The following is a 21652-nucleotide window of genomic DNA, read 5'->3' as shown; positions in this document are numbered from 1 at the left end:
TGGAGAAATGGTGAAGAAGTACACACATGCGCAATAAAGATAACATTGGGACTATGATTCGTTGACTATAAGGACAGGTAATGGAGGTTAGTACTTAAGTAGAAATGAGGGGATTGATATGGGACAAAAAAATAAAGGAGGCACTGTTCAATGCAGCACGAGAGATTGGAAGTTGAATAAGAGTGTTGGACAAGAATCATGTTTATAGAGTACATCTACAATAATTCCTACAATTTTACTAAAATATACAAATAATAATAATTATCAAAAGCTCTGCTAGTGACCCTACTCATTAAGAAACATCAAAGATGATCGATGTGTACTTGAAACAGCAGGTCCAACCAAATAGCTTAAGCGTGTAGAAGTGAAATTACGAAGCAGATAATAGAGATCAATGTAGTCCTTGCCAAGTTGCTTACCACTAAGCTGCTTGTAGGAATTTAATTCTAAAATGGAAGAAAGAAACAAAACAGAACTTTTATGATTTAGATAAAAAAATATACATATATAAATACAATTAAATAAAAAATAATAAACTTGGGGGTAAATTGTGATAACACTTAAATAAATCCAAATGACATTGTAATTTTCCCCTTATGATGTTAATAGCTTCAAAGTTCATTCCTATGATTTAAATACTGTAAGGGTTGTTACAGTAAAGACATCATTACACATAGATGTTGAAAGTTTTTTTTTTCACTTGGTTATACTATAAATCAAAGATGCCAAAAATTATATTCTTGGTCAGCCTGTATCCAAGTGTAAGCAAACAAAGTTTGCATGTGCAAACAAACTTTGTTTGCTTACACTTGGAAATCATATTCACGAGAATATAATTTCTTGGCATCTAATTTACCTCATTACATATTTAACTTCTTTAACACCATAGTATTTTTTTATTTTATTTTGTAAATCTTCACGCTGAAATGCAGTGCTACATACTATGGTCTACCAAAGCAAAGGCCGATGCCTTTGCCCCAACAGACCAGAAAGGCCAAAGCCAAAATACATCGAGATCTATCCCACGCCGGTTACAAGGTATTCTAGAAGTCATTTGTTGGTGACAATACCAATCCAGCAGTGTGCCCTGCAAAGCTTTAAGCAATAAGATCTTAATGTCTGCCAAAGTAATGCCTATAGAAGTCAAGTCTTTGCAAGATTTATTGCACCATACACCATGAAGGGAGATGGAAGCCCTACTGAAATGAGGAACTTCCCCAAACTCCTCTTCAATCTGTTGAGCAAGATTTATATTCTGCTCATAATATGAGACATTGTTCTTATGACTGACAACAAGTGGGTGCCCAGTACCCATTATCTGTACATCAATAACCCAAAGTCTTTCATCCTTCTTTGCAATTAAATCAGGCTTTCTAATACCAACTATAGTTCTATGGTGCAGTTCAACCGCAGTCCCCCAACTTTGTTTTTCAAATGGTTATTTAATATCTCTTTCTTTTAAGGTTACACAGTGATCAGCATTCATATTCACGAATTTAAAGACACAAAACACAAAGGTTATTTAATGTGGTCTCCATATTAAATAACCTTTTCAACACATGTTGAAACGCGTTGAAAAGGTTATTTAATATGGAGACCACAACATCATGCTACTTCACCCGAATACCATGAGTTTGAAAACAACGTTATGCAATATGAGAAAGGGTTTCACCGTAGCAGCAACCTGCCCTACAACTACTGTCGGGTTGTGCAGGCCCTCATGGGCAGTATCCTAGCCCAGATTACATCAATAAATTTGTAACCAGGTAGGAGTAGCACTCATAATGGATTATGTTAAACTTAACATAATCCATGATGGCATTTAACATTTAAATTATGTTAAATTAACAAAATTCCATCCAGTCTTACTGCTTTATTGACATCCAGAGTACTCGGTATTTAAAACATACTCTCCTCTTGCACTTCCGAACCTTGAACCTGCCCTATCCCTCTAGTGTTAAAATCTACTTTCCAGGACAAAATACCCCAATGAAGTGATCATTGGGGTATTCAACTTTTGGGAATTATTGGTTATTCAACTCCACTATGTCCTTTGCATCAGTCACTCTAATCCCATTTTTATCCAACAAAGTCATTCTTCTTCTTCCACAATGATTTCTCCTCCTACTGGCCGCATAGCTAAAAAATTCCTTAGGATTTTCTTTGGATCTGAGTGCCAATCTATTCTTATATTCCAATTTTGCCTTCCTTACCATAATAGTCACTCTTCTGACCTGAGTCTTACATTCTTCATTCATCTGCTCTCCACCCCTCTCCTTATATATCTTCTATAACCTCTTTTTTACCTGCAGTTCCTGTTTGATATTGTTTGCCATCCACTGTACACCAAATTGTGTTTTCTTCTTCACTCGTCCTTCCAATTCCTCCCTCATTGAAACTGTCCCAAGTTGATATCTAAGACTATTATAATCACCTGCCTTATAATTCCACACACATTCCCTTCTCTTTGATACTCCTGCATGTCTATTCATCTTCCAAGTCAAAACCACGTGGTCACTCTCTCTCTCCAACTGGAGGAAGAGATGCCATCTCAGTTATAATCAGCTCTTCTGATGCTATGACCAAATCCAAAACTGTTGAACCTTGTGTTTCTTCTACTACATGTTGCCTAAGACATTTGTCCCTCAAGAATTCTCAAAATTCCATTCCCTTATTACTACATGCAGTTTCCTCCTCCCAATTTATACTGCCATAGTTAAAATCTCCCATAACAATCATTCTTCTTGCACCTGCCAAGCTCAACTGTCTAAACACATCCTGCTCCTCACCCTCTATGCTTCCTGGCTTGTAGCAACACTCAGTAAATATCCTATCCTAGCCACCTCTACCTCAAACCATTACTGTCACTACCCTCCAAAGCCTCCACTCTGAGAGGACAAAAGTAATCACTTATCATAACCAATTCACCACCAATTCATCTCCTTTATTTCAGAAAATTCCTGGCATTGGTATAAAGAATAAAATGTCACTGTTTCTATACCAATCATTATCCTCTCCAGACTCCACTGGATTCAGCGTTACCCAATGCATCCCCCCCCCTTTTCCCAAGCACCTATTCCCACAGAGCCCCCCCCCCCAGGAGGCTGCCATCCACCCTGCTAATTCTAGTTTCCCTAGTTATCCAAGTGTTATCCTCGTTATCCAAATGTCCTCAAAGCATCCACATATTCCAAGCCTCTCTTCTGACACGTTCTTGCTATTATACTATTCATTATTAATGTCCTTCTCCTCAAATTTGCATTATCATACCTAGGCAACATGCATACATTATCTTCCTTCTCTCAGTCTTCCTCCATGCAACCTCAAGAAAGAACCTCAAATCTCTTGCCACCTAATCACACTGCCTCTCAAGTCATTCATGCCCACCATCACAATCATTTCATTCACCCTTTCACCTTGCTTAATTGGCATTTATTTATTTTTGTGGAAAAAATTACCACAAATGTTAATTTTTTTTTTTTAAATATTTTCTTACTTACTAGAAGGAGTAGCCATAGTATTCAACACAAAATACGAGGCTAATCTTCTTGAATGGCAGTCAGTCTCAAGTAGAGTAATGTGGGCAAATATGAGAATGGGGAACTGGACAATGAGACTTATTTGTGCCTATGGTCCCACAGAAGGTTCTACTAAGGTAGAAGTGGAGGAATTTTTTGAGGCTTTAGAAAAAGCAACTGACACAATGAAAAAGGAAAAGTTGGTCCTTGTGGGGGATCTAAATAGTAGAGTAGGAAATGATTGTGAGACATACAAAAATATTTTGGGAAAATTTGGAGAAAAGAGCAAAGCTAATAATAATGGCAAATATCTGTTGGATTTCTGCTCAGGACATGGACTGGTTATTACTAACACCATGTTCCAACATAAAAATGTGCACAAATTCACATGGAGAGAAGAGGCTAGGAATAAGAAAAGTCTCATTGACTATGTTATTGTTGACAGTGATGTTTTCTCCCTGGTGCAGGACACCAGAGTGTACAGAGGATTTGAAATTGGAAGTGATCACTATTTAGTCTTGAGCAGGATAAAATTGAATTTCATATTGAAAAGAATAACATGTAAGAAAGTTTTAAAGCGAATAAAAGTTGAGCAGCTCTCAGGTGTAAACTGTAGACTAAAATACAGAAATATTATTGAAAAGAAAATGAAAGAGTGTGAGAACAGGAATCAAACCTTGGAGATTCAGTGGCAAACTCTGAAGGAAACATTGATTGATTCTGCCAGAGAGGCATGTGGTGAGGTTGTGTGCAAAGATAAAAAAATCAGAACTCCCTGGTGGACACAGGAAGTTAAAGAGGCAGTGAAGGAAAAGAAGAAAGCATATCAAAAGTTCCTGGCAAATAAGTCAGCTTTTACTCTTACAGAATACAGAGACAAATGTAAGAAAGCTAAACAGTGTGTAAAACTAGCTAAACAAAAGTCATGGGAGGACTTTGGCAAGAATATAGAAAATAAATATCAAGAAGGTGGCAAAATATTCTGGAGGTTGTTGAAGAAGCTTAGGAATGGAGGAAAGAGTGCTGTAAAAGGAATTAGAGATGATAAAGGTGAAATGAAAACAGGAGAAAAAGATATCCTTGAAGTATGGAGTAATTACTTTGAAAAACTGCTAAATGAAACAAGCAGTGATGACAGCACAGTGATAAAAAACACTGACCAGGCATGCAGTCAGGAATACATATCCATACTTGAAGTAGAAAAAGCCATCAAAGGCTTGAAATGTGGAAAGGCAGCAGGAGTAGATGATATTCGACCAGAAATGCTGAAGTATGGTGGTATAAAAATCTTACAGTGGCTGCACTGCATAGTTCAGAAAGCCTGGACAGAGGGACGAATTCCCGATGATTGGAGTAGAGCTCTCATAGTACCCATATATAAAAAGGGAAATAAAACTGAATGTGAGAATTACAGAGGTATTTCCCTACTGAGTGTTCCTAGCAAGATCTATGCAAGTATACTTGAGAAACGGTTGAGAAGAATTGTGGAAGAAAAGCTTGGTGAAGAACAAGCTGGATTCAGGCCAAATAGAGGCTGTCAGGATCAGATCTTCACTTTACGACAAATAGCCGAGAAAGCATGGGAATATAACAAAGATCTGTATTTAAGTTTTGTCGATTTGGAAAAGGCATATGACAAGGTGCCAAGAGAGAAGCTATTCAATACGCTGCAGTTATATGGTGTCAATGGGGCATTATATCAAGCAATACTTAGTCTTTATTTGAGTTGTGAGTCAGCAGTTAGAATTGAAGGAAGTACAGGAAGATGGTTTAATGTTAAATCTGGTGTGAGACAAGGATGTACATTATCCCCTCTGTTATTCATTATCTATATGGATCACATTATGAAGGAATGTGGTATTAAACCTGATATCAAAATTGGAGATGTTAATGTCAGCTCTTTGGTTTATGCGGATGATGTTATACTTCTAAATAAATCTGCTACAAGTCTGCAAGATTCTCTGACTAAATTGAATAGCTGTTGTAATAGATATGGTATGAAGGTCAGCAATAAAAAGACAAAGACAATGAAAATAGGCAGAATCATTGAAAATGTCAACTGTGTTGTGAATGGAGAACCTGTGGAACAAGTAAAACATTTCAGCTACTTAGGCACAATTTTTACTGAAGATGGTAAACTAAATATAGAAATAGACAACAGAATCAGCAAAGCTGGTATCGTGGGAAGTCAATTGAATAAATTCATATGGAATAAGAAAGAAATTAGTCGGAACACTAAATTAGCTGTATACAAGACTGTGTTCAAACCAATTTTAACTTATGGATCTGAGAGCTGGGTCAGAAGTAAAACACTTGACCAAAGACTAGAGACCGCAGATATGAGAGTCCTGAGAAAGATTAGAGGCGTGAACAGATGGCATCAATGGCAATATCATATTAAAAATGAGGATATTAGGAAAGAACTTGACATTGTCAGCATCCAGGAATGCGTTAGCAGAGCTAATCTCAGATGGTATGGTCACTTAAATAGAATGGGAGAGGAAAGATTAGCAAAACAAGTGTTCTCTGCCAGGTTGGCAGGAAAACGACCCAGAGGAAGACCAAGATATAGGTGGATTGATACGGTACAAAGTGCCTTAGACGATAGAAATATAAGATCTGATAATGTTGGAGTCTTGACAAGTAACAGACTGATTTGGAGGAAAATTGTAGATAGGAAGTTAGTAATGATGTAATTTTTTCATGTAGTACTGTCATATCCTGTACACCCCTTGAGGGTACATGGCAGGAATTTGATGATGATGATGATGATGATGATATTTTCTTACTTAGATGTTATAGGCTCTATAGGATATTTTTTTTTACAAAACTGTGATAAGAGGTTAAGGAGAACACCAAATTTAAGAATATTTATTTATTTATGTATATTTTCTTTATTTTTCTATGCACTTAAAGAAATAATCCAGATATGATATTATTATTTTTTATTTATTTATTTATATATTTTTATTTTTTAATGAACTAATTCAGAAGATGAGGTGCTTTTCAGTCGTACGATACCAGTTGATTTTGGAACTGACTCCGCTTTTCCTACATATTAACTGTAGAAAGGGTACAAAAGCAAATAACAAAGATGGTGTCAGGACTGTACAATGTTAGTTATGAGGATCGGCTGAGGGAGTGTGGACTGCAGAGTTTGGTGGATAGAAGAAGAAGAGATGATATGATTGAAACTTTTGAACTGCTGAGAGATGGTTACAGGGTTGACACCGGGGAGTTCTTTCACTTGGTTGAACATTGGAAAGGAGTCATGACAAGGGGCCATCCCTGGAAGTTACGAAAGGAAACTGTGAGAAAGAGGGTGAGGAGTGGTTTCTTTGCATGGAGGGTGGTTGAACCATGGATGCATTGCCTGATAGAGTGGTGAGAGCGAGAATGGTCAATGCGTTTAAGGAGTGGTATGATGGACTTTGTGTTTCCTAGGAGGGACTTCCCTCAATGAGTCTTGATAGACTTGTGTTTCTTAGAAAAGACCTCCCACGATGAGTCTTTTGACTCCATGAAGGCTTGAATAATAGTAATAGTAATAATAATAGTAATATTAAAGCAGATATTTTGAAGGCTATGATTGTTTTATAGGTTAGTTTAAGACTATATGTGCCTCTGAGTAATCATATTAAAAAAAAAAATGAAATAAATCAAAATTTCATAAATCCTTTCATAAGGTAAATGTGCTTAAGGCAAAATTTTAAAATTCCCATCTGCAACTGAAATAAGAGTATTCAATGTTATTTCCCAATACTAGTATTTGATGAAACAAAGAACTTCTAAAATTGATATTTTAATCACATTTCCTGACTGAAAAAAAAAATGTAAGGTGCATGTTCCCAAAGTGAAATACATTGTTAATTAAGTCTCCTGTAAACAGTTCGAAAATCAACTTTAATCAGAAATATCTGTAGTTGGAATTGGCTAAATAGCTGGAATAGTTGGTTTTGTTGGCCAAGTGGTTAATATATGCTCTCTCCAACCACATAGTTAATTAATTCTCACAAGATAATTAATTAACCATATATTTCACTTTGGGATCATGCATGTATAATTTTTTTTTTCAGTCAAGAAGACAAATATTATCAAATATCAATTTTAAAATTTCTTAATTTCACAATATTTGGAATAAGGTGGAAGCATGTTTCATAAAATACATATTGAGAAATAAGGTGAAAACTAGTATTTCATCTTCAAATGGGAATTCTGCCTCAGGATTATTTAAGAAAGGATAAAGTGTAATTTCATCATCTTTTTTTAAGCATAATTACTACTCATAGGTGCATGCACAGTCTCAAAGTATTCCTGTAAAGTAATAACAGGCTTAAAATCCGTTTACAATGTAGAAAAAGCAGAGCCACTTCCTAAATACATGGGTATCCCATATTCAAGCCAAATCATCTTAATAATATCATATCTGGATGAGTGTCTTAAGTCCACAGAAAAATAGCAAATGGTTACAAAAATAAACAAACATTATTAAATTTGTTGTCCTTATTCCCTAACTACAAACTGCAGTTTTGTAAAAAATTAATATCCTAGTGTGTATAGTATATAAGGAAGAAATCAATTATTTTAAAAAAAGATTAACATTTTAAGAAATAAACAGAAACTCACCAATCAGTAAAATCTAATTAAATAAATCATACAGAAAGAAAGTATATTTTCTAAAATATTTCTTATTTTGAATTTTTTTATACATGTGTATCATTACAACATTATTTCAATTTATTATTACCATTATATTATTATTATCCTAAGACTCCATGGAGTCATAGACTCATCTAGGAGGTCCTTTTGTCATACACAGCTCATTTCTGTAAAATCACTTCAACACTGATCCTATAACAATCCCTTACTAAATTGTAGGTCTCTGTCATATCACTCCTCTTCCTCCTATCCACTAGACCAGCATTTCTCAACCTTTCTAAGCCCAAGGACCAGTAAATGCCTAAAACAATTCTACAGACCACTAACTTATGTAATATTTTTAAAAACCTATGTGGGGATTACCAACATTTGGGAAAAACTGTGCCATTTATAACATAATAAATCTAAAAGCATGTTTTGAATACATCTTCTTCTTCAACCTTTTGGTTCTATCCACTGCTGGACAAAGGTCTCCCCCCCCCCATGGTTTTCCAGACCACTCAGTTTTCTGCCTCTCCCATTCATCTCAATCCTGCAATTTGTTCCAGCTCATCCCTCCACCTTCTTCTCGGTCTTCCTCTTTGTCTTATTCCATCCATTGGTCTCCATTCTGTTGTTTTTCTAGTCCATCTCCCGTCACTGCATCTGGCAATATGGCCAGCCCATCTCCACTTAGCCTGTTTAATGTATTTTACAATATCTATGATACCTGTTTGAGATCTTATCCAGGTATTTGTCTTCCTATCTCTTAATGTTATTTTTAGCATACTTCTCTCCATGCGATGTTGTGTTGTTCTCAGCTTTTTGTTTACAGCTTCTGTTGAAGTTCATGTTTCTCCTTCGTATGTTAGAACAGGAAGTATACACTGGTCGAAAGCTTTCCTTTTAAGACTTATAGGGATGTCACTTCTGAATATGTCTCTCATTTTTCTATAAGCCATCCACCCAAGGTGAATTCTTCGTTCAATCTCTTTTCTTTGGCAATCCTCAAAGGATAACAATTGGCCCAAATATACATATGAAGTAACTTATTGTATTTCATGGTTTTCAACTTTGACAGTTCTATGGTTTATGAATTTATTCATCATTATTTTTGTTTTTTTCTCTATTTATTTTTAATCTAATTACTCTAGAAGCTTCATTTAGCTGATTTAGCCTTTCTTCCAGATCTCCAAGATTATCTGCTATTATGATAACACCATCTGATCTGCAAATTTCAGATGATGCAGCCTTTCTCCACTTATGTTTATTGCTTTTGTTTCCCAATCAAGGATTCTAAAGACTTCCTCTAGTGCAGTTGTAAATAATTTGGGAGATATGGTTTGAATACATATGGAAACACAATTAATTAAATCGGAAGTAAACGATTAAAAGTTTATCATCATTGAACAAAGTTTTAATTTTTATTAAACAAATAAATAATATGCTATAATCATGTTAATACTTACTTTTAATGAGAGGGTTGAGTTTCTTGTCAACTTCAGTCAAAGATCAGCACACACACACACACACTAAGATGATTTCTGTATTTTGTTATTTTTTATTTGAAGGAGCGATGAAAATCCTTTCTCACAAAGATAGGTTGTAGAAAACTGCATGACGATATTCAATGCGTCTTCGGATAATTCAGGAAATTCACTTCTCACTGAAGGCGAGATCCAGAATCGAGCCAAATCATGATCACGGAATTGCATTTTAAGACCACTTGAAAGCTCAATTAACTGTTATTTTTTCAATAACGAATGGTCGTTCTCATGACTGTAAGCCTGATATGGATCGCGAACCCACAGAAATTTCTTATAAAAGATATTTGGAAAATATGTTTCAAAATTCTGTTTCAGAGTTTTGAGGTGGTCCCAAACCCTTTCCAGAAACTCAGAATCAACAAAAATATAATTTTCCACTAAAGAGGATTCCAATGTCGGAAAAGGTGCAAATTGTCTGTCTTTACATAACTAATCCATAATACCAGTTTTTTCTCAAATGCCTTTATTTCGTCATAAGCATCAAGAACAGTTGAAGAATTTCCTTGAAGGAAGAGATTTAGTTCATTTAATTTCGTAAAAAATGTCTGAAAGATAGGATAGTGTTGATAACCATGCTTCATCAACAAGGAGTAATGCAAAATCAGAATTACGTTCATTTACAAACAATAAAACTTCGTGCCTTAATTGAAATTACCTTGTTAGTATTTTGCCCCTGAAAAGCAAGCGAATTTCAGAATGAAGCAAAAGTTGCATACTGTATATTCACTGCCCACTTCATCGCAGAGTACTGAAAATAACCTGTTATTTAACGGTCAAGCCTTAATAAAATGAACTAGCTTTACAGCGTTGTATAGCACAGTTTTAAATTCTGGTGGCATTCCTTTGGAGGCTAATGCTTCTCTATATATGAAACAATGTACCCAATTCATATCCGGAACTTCCTTGACCTTAGAAACAACCCCACTAGGCCTGCCTATAAGGGCACGAATTCCACCCGAACAGAAGCCCATACATTTTCCCACTGGATCCCTTTGTGTATTATGTAATTATTGAGAGCGTGAAATATTTCTTCTCCAGTTATTCAGGATGACAAAGTTCTACAAAACAGAATATCGTCATGAATGTTGTTATCATGTGCATATTTTACGTAGCATAATAACTAAGCATCATTTGTAACATCAGTAGTCTCACTCCATTTGTAATGCACAATAAGGGCTCTTCTTAACTCTTTTGATTAACTGAGAACACCTGCCATATCATTAATTCTGCAACTGACAGTGTCATTTGAAAGAGGAATCAAATCAACATCTTTTAGTAACTTGTTGCCAAACAGAGTTTTTACCACTCTTTTATAGCTGGAAGTAGTAAATTTTCAACAATAGAATGAGGTTTCTCTTTTTCACTATGTGCAAACTTAAGAGATGGGATGCTTCCAGTGCCTTGCTATTAATTGAACCACCCATGGCCAAAACTATATCTTACCCATTACTTAATGTCTCTAAGCATTGCTGAAAAAATTCAATTGGCTTATTTTTTAACATCACGTTTATTTTCTAAATGTCATCGGAGTTTCATGGGTTTCATGCGCTCGTTCGACAACACTTCATAACATCAAACACATTGAAGTTTCTGTTCACTTTCATCTCCACACCAAGTAAACCTGAATTCCAAATATGAACTGTTATATTTCCTACTGTATTTTTGCTTTGAACTGTTTCTTTCATCTACTTTAATAATATCAAATTTATTCGCCGTTACAACACGTGTATCACAGCAGAATGTTCATGGAATGAACATTCTGTTGCTATTTGTTGCTTTTTTTTAAGTATCCATTTTATTTCAATAATTTTTACTTATTCAATTTTAATTTGTTCTGTTTGGATAATTAAAATGCGTATATTTACTAAAATAAAGAGCCAAAAGGTTTCAGTTTGGCGATGCAAAAATTATAAAATCAAGTGGATATTAGCATTATTTCAAAGCAAAATGTAGAAACTATGAAAGTTTCATAAACATAAGTTGACCAGAGAGCTTACAGGAATACACCCGCCAGCATTTACGAGTCAACCTGGTGCGGCCCACTTTAGAAAACATGCATGCTGCCCAGGCATCCATGTATTCGCTTTCTAATTTGGTCCATTTTTTTAAGGTTTCACTGGCCTAAAAGCTGTTTCGAACTGGTTGATTCTCATCAGAGACCAGGCAACTATTCAAGTAAAGCCCTCTCTAAAAATTAGGCAATTCCCCAGACCACTCCCAACAAGTGACCAAAAAGATCGTCCAACTAGGCGTTGGTTCCACTCAGTGACAGGCCCCACTACTGAGCAGAACTGCTCATATTCCAGGGAAAAGCATCCACCGAGAAAGTCCAATATGGGCCATGCAAGAAAACACTCTCCCCGGAGACTCTTAAGTTGCTCTCTAAAGGCAGCTTGTTAATGTGTGGGGCTACCTCTCCAAAAACTCGTATAATCCCTCAGATCGCCCAACACTGAGTGACCTGAAGGATCTTTTAATTCAACGGTAGCTCTACTCAATAACTGGCTCACCCTTCCAACTGATCAGAACCACTCATATACCAGGGAAAAGCATTCACCAGCACAGCCCCGATAGAAACCATGAAGGAAAACACCCTCCTTCAAATTGCTCTCTCAAGGCAAAGCCCTCCCCCCCCCCTACCAGGAGCTAGATGTTAGGGAACCTGAAACATCGGAGAGGTGTATTTTTCGTAAGCGAATGCTCGGTTGGTGCGTAAAAGTATTTACTAAAATAAATACTTATTTTACTTATATTAGAAATCCAGGTGACCAAATCTATGTACAGTAGTCCATGCATGGCCTAATTAGAGTCTTATGCAATGCAACAAGAATCTCCTTACTTCTACAAGTCAGTGTCCTCCAATCATTCCCAGAATTCATTCTGTTGTCCTCACAATTTTGGCAATGTGTACCCTAAATTTTAGATCCTTATCCACTATCACCACAAGATCCCTTATTTCCTCCATCTCAACAATATATTAGGGTGTTTGAAAAGTTTGGTAAATTTCCAATAGATGGCAACATAATTCATTCATTCATACCAGTGTCGGCATGTATTATCTTTTTCATGGCAAAATTTTAGCCAGGTGCGGCATGTAGTTCTCAATTAGCAAACATTTAAAATTACCGTGTTCACAATTTTCATAAAAATGGAGAAAAATGAGTTTCGTGCAGTGATAAAACACTTTTATTTGAAGAAGCGGATGGTTGCACAGATCAAAGCCGAGTTCATGGGGGACTCTGCACCAGCATTAAAGACCATTTATTTTTGGATAAATGAATTTAAATGTGGTCGTAAGTCCATCAAAGATGAAGTGCGTTCCGGGAGCCTGACTGAGGTCACTATGAAGGAAATTATTGACAAAATGCATGGTATTGTTATGGAAGACCACCAAGTGAAAGTGCATATGAGCTGGGATTGTAGGCATCTCAACTGAATGGATGTATAATATTCTGCACAAAAAAATTGCACATGAAAAAACTGTGTGTGTGTGTGTGTGTGTGGTGATGGGTGCCGAGATCGTTGACTGTCGATCAAAAACGCATGCGAAAAGCCATTTCGATGCAGCGTTAGGCGATATTTAATCGCAATTTGCAGGATTTTTTGCATCAATTTGTGACTGTAGACGAAACTTGGATCCACCACTACACACCCGTGTAAAACTGTGAATGAAATTATTTTGTATGTTTTTGTTCTTCATTCACGTTTAACATAATCAACCATATACTAAGCAAGACTTGTTTATTATTATTACTTGTTATATTATTTCTTAGTCCCTTGCTTAAGATTTATTATTCATGTAATTTTCGTTGAAGTTCTAATAATAATTAGAAAATTAATCAAAGATATAATAATAGTATTAGACTCTGTATTTAAATATTATTAAGCTATTTTAATTATTACTATGTTAATATTATAAGAATTTGTATTTGATAATTTAACTGCGCATTAATTGAAATTTAAATATTCTCTATTTATTCCTGTTTGTAGAAGTTTAACGTTATACAATAGCTCAATTTTATTATGTTTTGTTTTGTTGTCATGGAGACGTATGTAAGTAAGCGAGCATGAGTATGGAACAGTGCATGATGAGAATGTTAAAAGCTTATTGAAAAGAGTTTTAGTTAAAGAGATCACGTGAACAATTTAGGCAGGAAGAACGGATATAAAAAGGAAGAACGCTGAAAATATTTATGAGAGAGGGAAAAGAGAGAGAGATTGGCATTCAGTTGGAATCGGAGTATTCTGCATTCAGGGAATCAGAGTGCGATATTAGAGAGTCGGCAAGTCACTCAAGCAGCTAATTTAAGTCTACTAGTCGAGAAGCAGTTAGCTAATAAGTTGTAGAATAACAATTATAGCTATGGAAAACAGCTGAGAGACTATTATATAGACTAGCGATACTTGAGTTGAGATTTAATTTCAGTGCCGACCTTTCAAGGACATACAGAACCTTGAAGCAAAGCATGAAGTTACTAGAGAATAGTACAGGCTGTAAAGTTGAAGTTTACCGTTAGCTGTGTTTAGAATTATAGTGCCTAAAGAATTAATTGAATGTCAGAGGAATGAACAACTGTGCATATAAAACCTAAAGTTAAGGAATTATTGTGTTACCTTAATTCATGAATGATCAGTAGTGCTTCATGCAAGAACGTCTGATTATGTGTATTGTGACCGTGAATTAATTCAGTTCATGCATAGAAAATTTATTTTAATGAGTGCCGTTTATTGTTAAACGTGTTTACAGTTATAAAAAGTGTTTTTGTATAAGTTGATGAAGATAGAAGATTATCGGTAAGATTATTCCAACCATTAATATTCCTATACAGAGAAGTGTGTGAGTTTCATCCTAGAATTTCCCTATACTAACAGTAACTATTGCGGAGAATTAGCTAAAGTGTAAAATTAAAGATGTTTGTTTGTGAAGAGGTGTTACTGCAATTTTTATTGTATTTTGGAACTTAAGGAACTGTGAGAAGACTGTATTATAGAGATAACAGATTTACCTTTGTCTGAGTCTGTATGATTGAACTTATCAGAGAAGCTATAATGTTTGTGATATCTTAATTACTAATTTGAAGTTAAGTGTAAAATTTGTGATTTTAAAATCAAATGTTTGTTTTTTTTTGTTAATCAAAAGTTGTATTTTGCCTGAATCTCTTTTACTGCACCATTCATAAAATATTCGAACCAAAGCGGGTAAATTAAGTAAGTTAAATATACTCGGCCAGTATATATAATAACAACATATAAGGGAAAGGTGGTTAAGAGTTGGTTTATCTTCAATTCTTGAACTAATTCAGACATAAAGAGGCGCAGTCTTTAAATATAAATTTTCTTTATATTTGAATTAGAAATCAACTTGCAACGTAGCAACTATATCGATAGATAGATATGACATAGTTTATAATTTAAATTTAGAACATCTTATAAACAGTTTTATTGTGCAATATCCCCGTAGAGCAAACATTTAATTAATATTATTATGTAATTGTTTTGCATTAATGTTTCTCTTGTAATAAAAACGAAATAGCAATTGGAGATTTTCTTATATTTTTGTCTTATAATCTATCAGGGGTGATTATTAAATTGTTTGCTGCAGGGTGTGATCTAATCTGGTGATGGCCCTGGCCATCACCTTTCCTGCTGACAAAACAGTCTTCGCTTTTTTTGGTGCTCTTTCAACAGGCATTTCCCACTGTTTTGACTACTACTTAGACTCAGGTGTTGGATCCTACTTCTTCTCAATCTATACCTTGGATCCGATATATTGTTATTACGATGGTCTTAACTAGTTGATAGGTAGTTGTAACTAGTTGTAGCAAGTGCAGAAAACTTCTTTCCGCACTTGCTACACTAACAGGAATTGACCATATTGCTAACTGCAATATGATCAAACGTGTGCCCTTATTAAGCTGCACCGTGAGGCAGGCTACCTGTATGCTACAGCCTGTCGAAGGTACTGATGATGGCCACTTTTTGGGATTCCCAAGGAATTATCATGATAAACTATTTGGAAAAGGGTAAGACAATAATAGGAGTCTATTATGAGTCATTGTTGGACAGTTTAAAAGAAAAACTAAAGAAAAAATGGCCAAGATCGGAGCATAAAAAAGTGCTCTTTCATCAAGGCAATGTACCATCCCATACATCAGCCATTGCAATGGAAAAATTGCATGAATTGAGGTCTGAATTGGTTCCACATCCACCATATTCTCTGGACTTGGCCTCATATGACTTCTTCTTGTTCCCAAACATAAAATTTGGCTCAGTGGGAAAAAAATTTTCTTAGAAAGAGGATGTCATCAAGGCCGTCAATGATTATTTTGCACAATTTGACAAATCTTACTTTTTAGATGGGATGAAAAAATTGGAAACTGAAACTTGGTGGATCAAATGTATAGATCTTGATGGAGACTATGTTGAGAAATAAAGGTGATTTTTTTCCAAAAAAATATGTTTAACTTATTTTTTTACCAAACTTTTCAAACAGCCCTCATATATCCCCATCAAGCATAAAATTCTACATCCCATCTTTGTTTCCCAAATTTTAAAATCTTACATTTTGCAACAATGAGCTGGCATCTCCATTCACTCAATCTTCTCTAGTCTTCATATAAGGCCACATCTGCTCTACTCTTCATAATTTGTCCCAACTCTTCTGCAACATCTGCAAACAACTGAATATCCCCATCCAAATCTTTGCCAATATCATTAACATACTGGTTAAACAGCAATGGCCCTAAAACAACCCCCCCCCCCACCCGAGGCACACCACTAGTGATTTTCCTTTACTGGGACATCGAAACTTATTGATACCTATCAGATAGGCAGTCTCCAATCCAGTGCACTAATCTAATATCCAATCCCATCTGCTCTGGTTTGATTATCAAAAGCCTTTGCAAAATCTAAGTACATTACTGTGTATCACTCTGTCCAATAAAGCCATCACGTAATTGTAATAAGTAGATAACTAAAGATGTTGAAAGTTTATTTTTCACTTGGTTAGAATATAATAAATTTAGTTTAATCCTTTATCCAAGTGTGAGCAAACAAAGTTTGCACCTGAAAGTATCTTCAGGACTGAGGTAAGGTGGTACACACCAGGGCAACTCGTTGCAAAGGTGGAGCAAGCTACCAATATTCCTGTCTCAGTATCTCCTATAATGCAAAAACACATCTCCTTGCGGATATGTCTAATGTTATGCATTAAGGGAAGGGCCACTACCCAGACTAGTTTCGACCTTTATTGAGGTCTCTTCAGTGGGAGCCTATTTGGCAACTTCTATAGGTAGAGATGACCTGCGAATGCTTCTGCCTGGTATCTCAGCTTGGGCCTGGCTCCCACTGAAGAGACCTCAATAAAGGTCGAAACTAGTCTGGGTAGTGGCCCTTCCCTTAATGCATAACATTAGACATATCCGCAAGGAGATGTGTTTTGCATTATAGGAGATACTGAGACAGGAATATTGGTAGCTTGCTCCACCTTTGCAACGAGTTGCCCTGGTGTGTACCACCTTACCTCAGTCCTGAAGATACTTTCAGGCGCAAACTTTGTTTGCTCACACTTGGATAAAGGATTAAACTAAATTTATTATTATAGATAACTAAAAAATGACCTCCTTTTAGCAAATCCATGCTGTCCATTAAAGATAACCCTTGTTGTCAACCCAATTTTGGATCCTAGTTCTCATCAGCTTCTCCAATACCTTAACCACAACATCTGACAAACACAGAGGACTATAATTTGATTCCTGAGTTCTATCACCTCCCTCTTATGAAGTAGCACAATCTTGCCTTCATTCCACTCCTTTGGAAGTCAACCCAGTGCGAGTTATATTAAAACAATATGTCAAGGCAGATGCCAACTCCCTGGCACATTCCTTCAGAATATGTGGTGATATATTATCAAGTTCCACAGCCTTATTAACATCAAGTTTCCTCAATTCCCTATATATATACCTCTTGCTCACTTACAGTCAGTCTCTCCTCCCCATCATCAACTGCTCTCAAACTCTCCACATGATGTCACATTCACAAGAATGAAAGACCGTTATGAACTGCTCATTAAGCATCTCCACGATATATTCCACAGCAGTTGTTCTTATACCATTTTGTTCAATCAATGTCATCTTTCCATAATCATTCTTTTTTTTGCAGGCTACATATCGAAAGAACTTCCTAGGATTATTTTTATGGCTTCATTAGCTAACTTTAACTGCTGCTCATACTTCACTTATGCTACCCTTACCCACCAAGCCATCCTCATTGCCTGTTCTTTGTAATCCTCATTGAGTTGATTATTACCACTTCTCTTATGCTGCCTCCATGTATTTTCTTAATCTCTTCATTCATCCATTTCATGCCTACCTTATTTATCCTTCTGACCCTTGGAATACATTTTGACATTGCTTCTACTAGACAGTTCTTGAATATCCTCCAAGCTGCATTGATCTCCTTTCCATTCACATTCATGAGACAGCTTGCATGCTACACATGCAAACTGTCTCATGAGCTCCTCATAATCACCAGCCCTGTAGTTCCACATATACCCTTTTCTTACAGAGGTCCTCACACTGCTGGCAACCACCCAGGTAATCACCTCATGGCCACTCTCACCAATTGGTGGGTGATTTGACACTTCATTTATAATTACATCTTCTGATGAGATGATCAAATCCAAGACCCTCGATCCTCATGTGCCCTCTGTTACATACTGCCTGAGATAGTTGCCCCTCAAAAACTTGAGAAACTAATTTTCTTTACTTTCCGTTACAATCTCATCATCCCAGTCTATATTGCCATAATTAAAATCACTCATAATGATCACCCTTTTCTTATTTGATTGGCTAATTTGATTATACATTTCACAGTCACTACATCCACATTACCAGGTCTATAACGACATCTAAGTATTTCATTCTATCCACCTCTATCTCACATCATACTGCCTCAAAACCACTGCCACTATTTCCTTCTTGCATCTCTACTTTGTATTGACATAACTATTTCTCTATCATCAATAGCACCCTCCCCTTTCTTTTTACCCGTTCTATCTTCAAGAAGCACAACATACCCTTCCATCTCTATTACTGTTAGGATATCATCCTCATCCAACAATGTATCACTTATTCCAACAATTCATGAATGAACAAACTCAATTAATCCAACCATTTTATTTGCATTGGTTCTTACACTTCTAGCATTTGTAATACAAACATAGCAACTCGTTCCTGGATCTATAGCTAGTTTCACTGATACCACTTATTTGATGCAACTGCTCCATGTTTTACTCGAGCCATTTCTTTTTCTCCTTAGAATCTTCTTCAAATCCAATGGTTTTCCCTTGCACTGATCTGTTCCCAAGTCATCCCCTTCCCTTTTTTGTCTACATATGCATTCACATTCTCTTGGAACATCAATCTTTCTCGTGCTGTGTTCCCCTGTCCACCCTGAGCCTCCCCGTTTCCCTATCTTGCACACTGTTCTCTCATTTTCTCTATACTCATGGCACTCACTTCTTCATTCATAACCACCTCTTCAATCTTACCTGTCTTACTCCCCCATTCTTTTGCATTGCTTACCACTTCATCAGATTCATTTTCTGCACTCAGTGCAGTCTCTCCAAGTGATTCACACCAAAACCATTCAAATGCAGTCCATCATTCTTATACAGTTAACCTTGTCCTTCAAACTCATTCCACACAAACAAACTGCAATCCTTTCTCCACACACATTTCCAATAACATCATCATCATCATCATCATCAAATTCCTGATATGCACCCTCAAGTGGTGTGTACAGTATATGATAGTACAACATGAAAAATTTACATTATTACTAACTTCCTATCTACTATTTTCCTCCAAATCAGTCTGTAACTTGTCAAGACTCCAACATTATCAGATCTCATATTTCTATCGTCTAAGGCACTTTGTACCAAATCAAGCCACCTATATCTTGGTCTTCCTCTGGGTCGTTTACCTGCCAACCTGGCAGAGAACACTTGTTTCTTTGCTAATCTTTCCTCACCCATTCTGTTTAAGTGACTATACCACCTGAGATTGGGTCTGCTAATGCATTCCTGGATGCTGACAATGTCAAGTTCTTTCCAATAACATATCATTCATAATCCTTACTCTATGCCTCATCTCACCACTGTCATACCTGGGCAACACACTTACTGCCTTTCCTATCACGTCATTATCTTTTATCCATCTCAACAACCTCCTGAAATCCAATCTGACGTATTCTTTGTTTCCAGTAAAGTCATTTGTCCCTATTACAACTATCAACTCTTTTGTTCGCTTACTTCTCATATCCAATGCCTCAATCACTCTCTTCATTCTATCTCCAGAAAAACAAATCTCATGCATCCTCTCTTCCAGCACATCTTTAATAATTGAATCACCATACAATGTCACTCGCGAGTCTTTTGTTACCTTTTTTATAACACTATTATTCATTTTCATCATTTTCTCTCTTCCATACACATCTCAAATTCTCTTAACTTCATTCTGCATTCATTTCATCTTCTGCCTCACCATAATCAACTCAACTTTCAAATCTTGCATCATATTTTCGTTCTCATTCACTCTCTCGATATTGTTGCCAGCTATACATGCTTGTCTGTAGTCAGTATGCAGAGTTCACTGAAAGTAATTTATCTAAAGACAATTTACCAAATGGCAATTTATCGAAAAAACAATTCATCGAAAATCAGTTCATCGAACAACAGTTAATCGAAAAAGCAATCAATTGAAAGACAATTCCCTGAAAAAGCAATTCACCGATCAGCAGTTAATCAAAAACACAATTTATCGAAATGCAATTGATCGAAAAACAACAATTCATCGAAAAATCAAAATTTATCGAAAATACAATTCACCGAAAAATGAATTATAAAGCGTGTGGAGTTAGCGGAAATTTTTTATTTTGTTTAATTTTGAGAGGTATATACCCTTCAGGTCACATATACAGTAATCTCCTGTTTATCTGACTTCGTTCGGAAAGTGATTTTTTGCATGTCAATATGAAAGACCGTTAACTAGCTGTACTGGTTGCAGTGAATGATCACCACTGAGGCAGATATAGTAGAGATGTTAAATGAACATTTCATAAAGGTGTTTAATTTTCGTGAAAATAACATCCTGCAAAACTTGAATTTGTTGGGGAGGGAGGAAGAACACTGATAGTGAGTGGGTTGGAGGTATGCATGAGCAACAAGTCCTACATCCTCGATATCAATCAGGATGTAGGACTTGATGGTATACCGCCGTGTGTCTTGAGGGAATATTTCAAGGAATTAACAACAGCTTTAATTTAACTCTTTTAACATGAGTCTTAGATTAGAACAAAATTTATTCCGTACAGATAAATCGCTATCTGTACAGAAAAGCAGTATGTACACTTACGTAAAATGTTATAAAACGAAAGAAAAATAATTATTATGTTTCAATGACCACGTCCATATGTTGTCTTTATCTTGAGTAATGTGAGGTATTGTTACTGAACACTTTTAAACAGTAGTTTGCAATAAAAATAACTTTTCGATGAATTATGAAAGAATTCATTGAAAAATTTCTGGTGAATTGTTTTTTCGATAAATTGCATTTTCTTAGAATCGTAGTTTGATGATTTGTCATGGAGTAGCCATAGTATTCAACACTAAATATGAGACTAATCTTCTTGAATGGTGGTCTCAATTAGAGTGATGTGAGAAAATATCAGAATGGGGAACTGGACAATGATACTTATTTGTGCCTATGGTCCCACAGAAGGTTCTACTAAGGGTAAATCTGTTGTCAGAGGTTTTAGAGAAAGCAACTGACACATGAAAAAGGAAAAGTTGGCCCTTCTTGGGGATCTAAATAGCAGAGTAGGAAATGATTGTCAGACATACAAAAATATGCTGGAAAATTTTGGAGATAAGAGCAAAGCCAATAATAA

General features: G+C 35.9%; 1 protein-coding gene across 1 annotated transcript in view; it reads right to left on the bottom strand.

The window, feature by feature from the left end:
- LOC150107287 (heparanase-like) overlaps positions 1-21652 on the bottom strand; it is a 321370-nt gene that overhangs the window by 202226 nt on the left and 97492 nt on the right. The window contains exon 5 of the mRNA XM_090391135.1: positions 290-446. Within this exon, the coding sequence (XP_090247261.1) occupies positions 290-446 (157 nt within the window). The remainder of the gene's footprint in view (positions 1-289; positions 447-21652) is intronic.

The sequence above is a fragment of the Typopeltis vanoorti genome, chromosome 4 (assembly GCF_054136105.1).
Source record: "Typopeltis vanoorti isolate ZY-2024b chromosome 4, IOZ_Tvanoo_1.0, whole genome shotgun sequence".
Taxonomy (NCBI): Eukaryota; Metazoa; Arthropoda; class Arachnida; order Uropygi; family Thelyphonidae; genus Typopeltis; species Typopeltis vanoorti.
The sequence above is the reverse complement of the archived record's forward strand: the minus strand, read 5'-3'. Positions and strand labels throughout refer to the sequence as shown.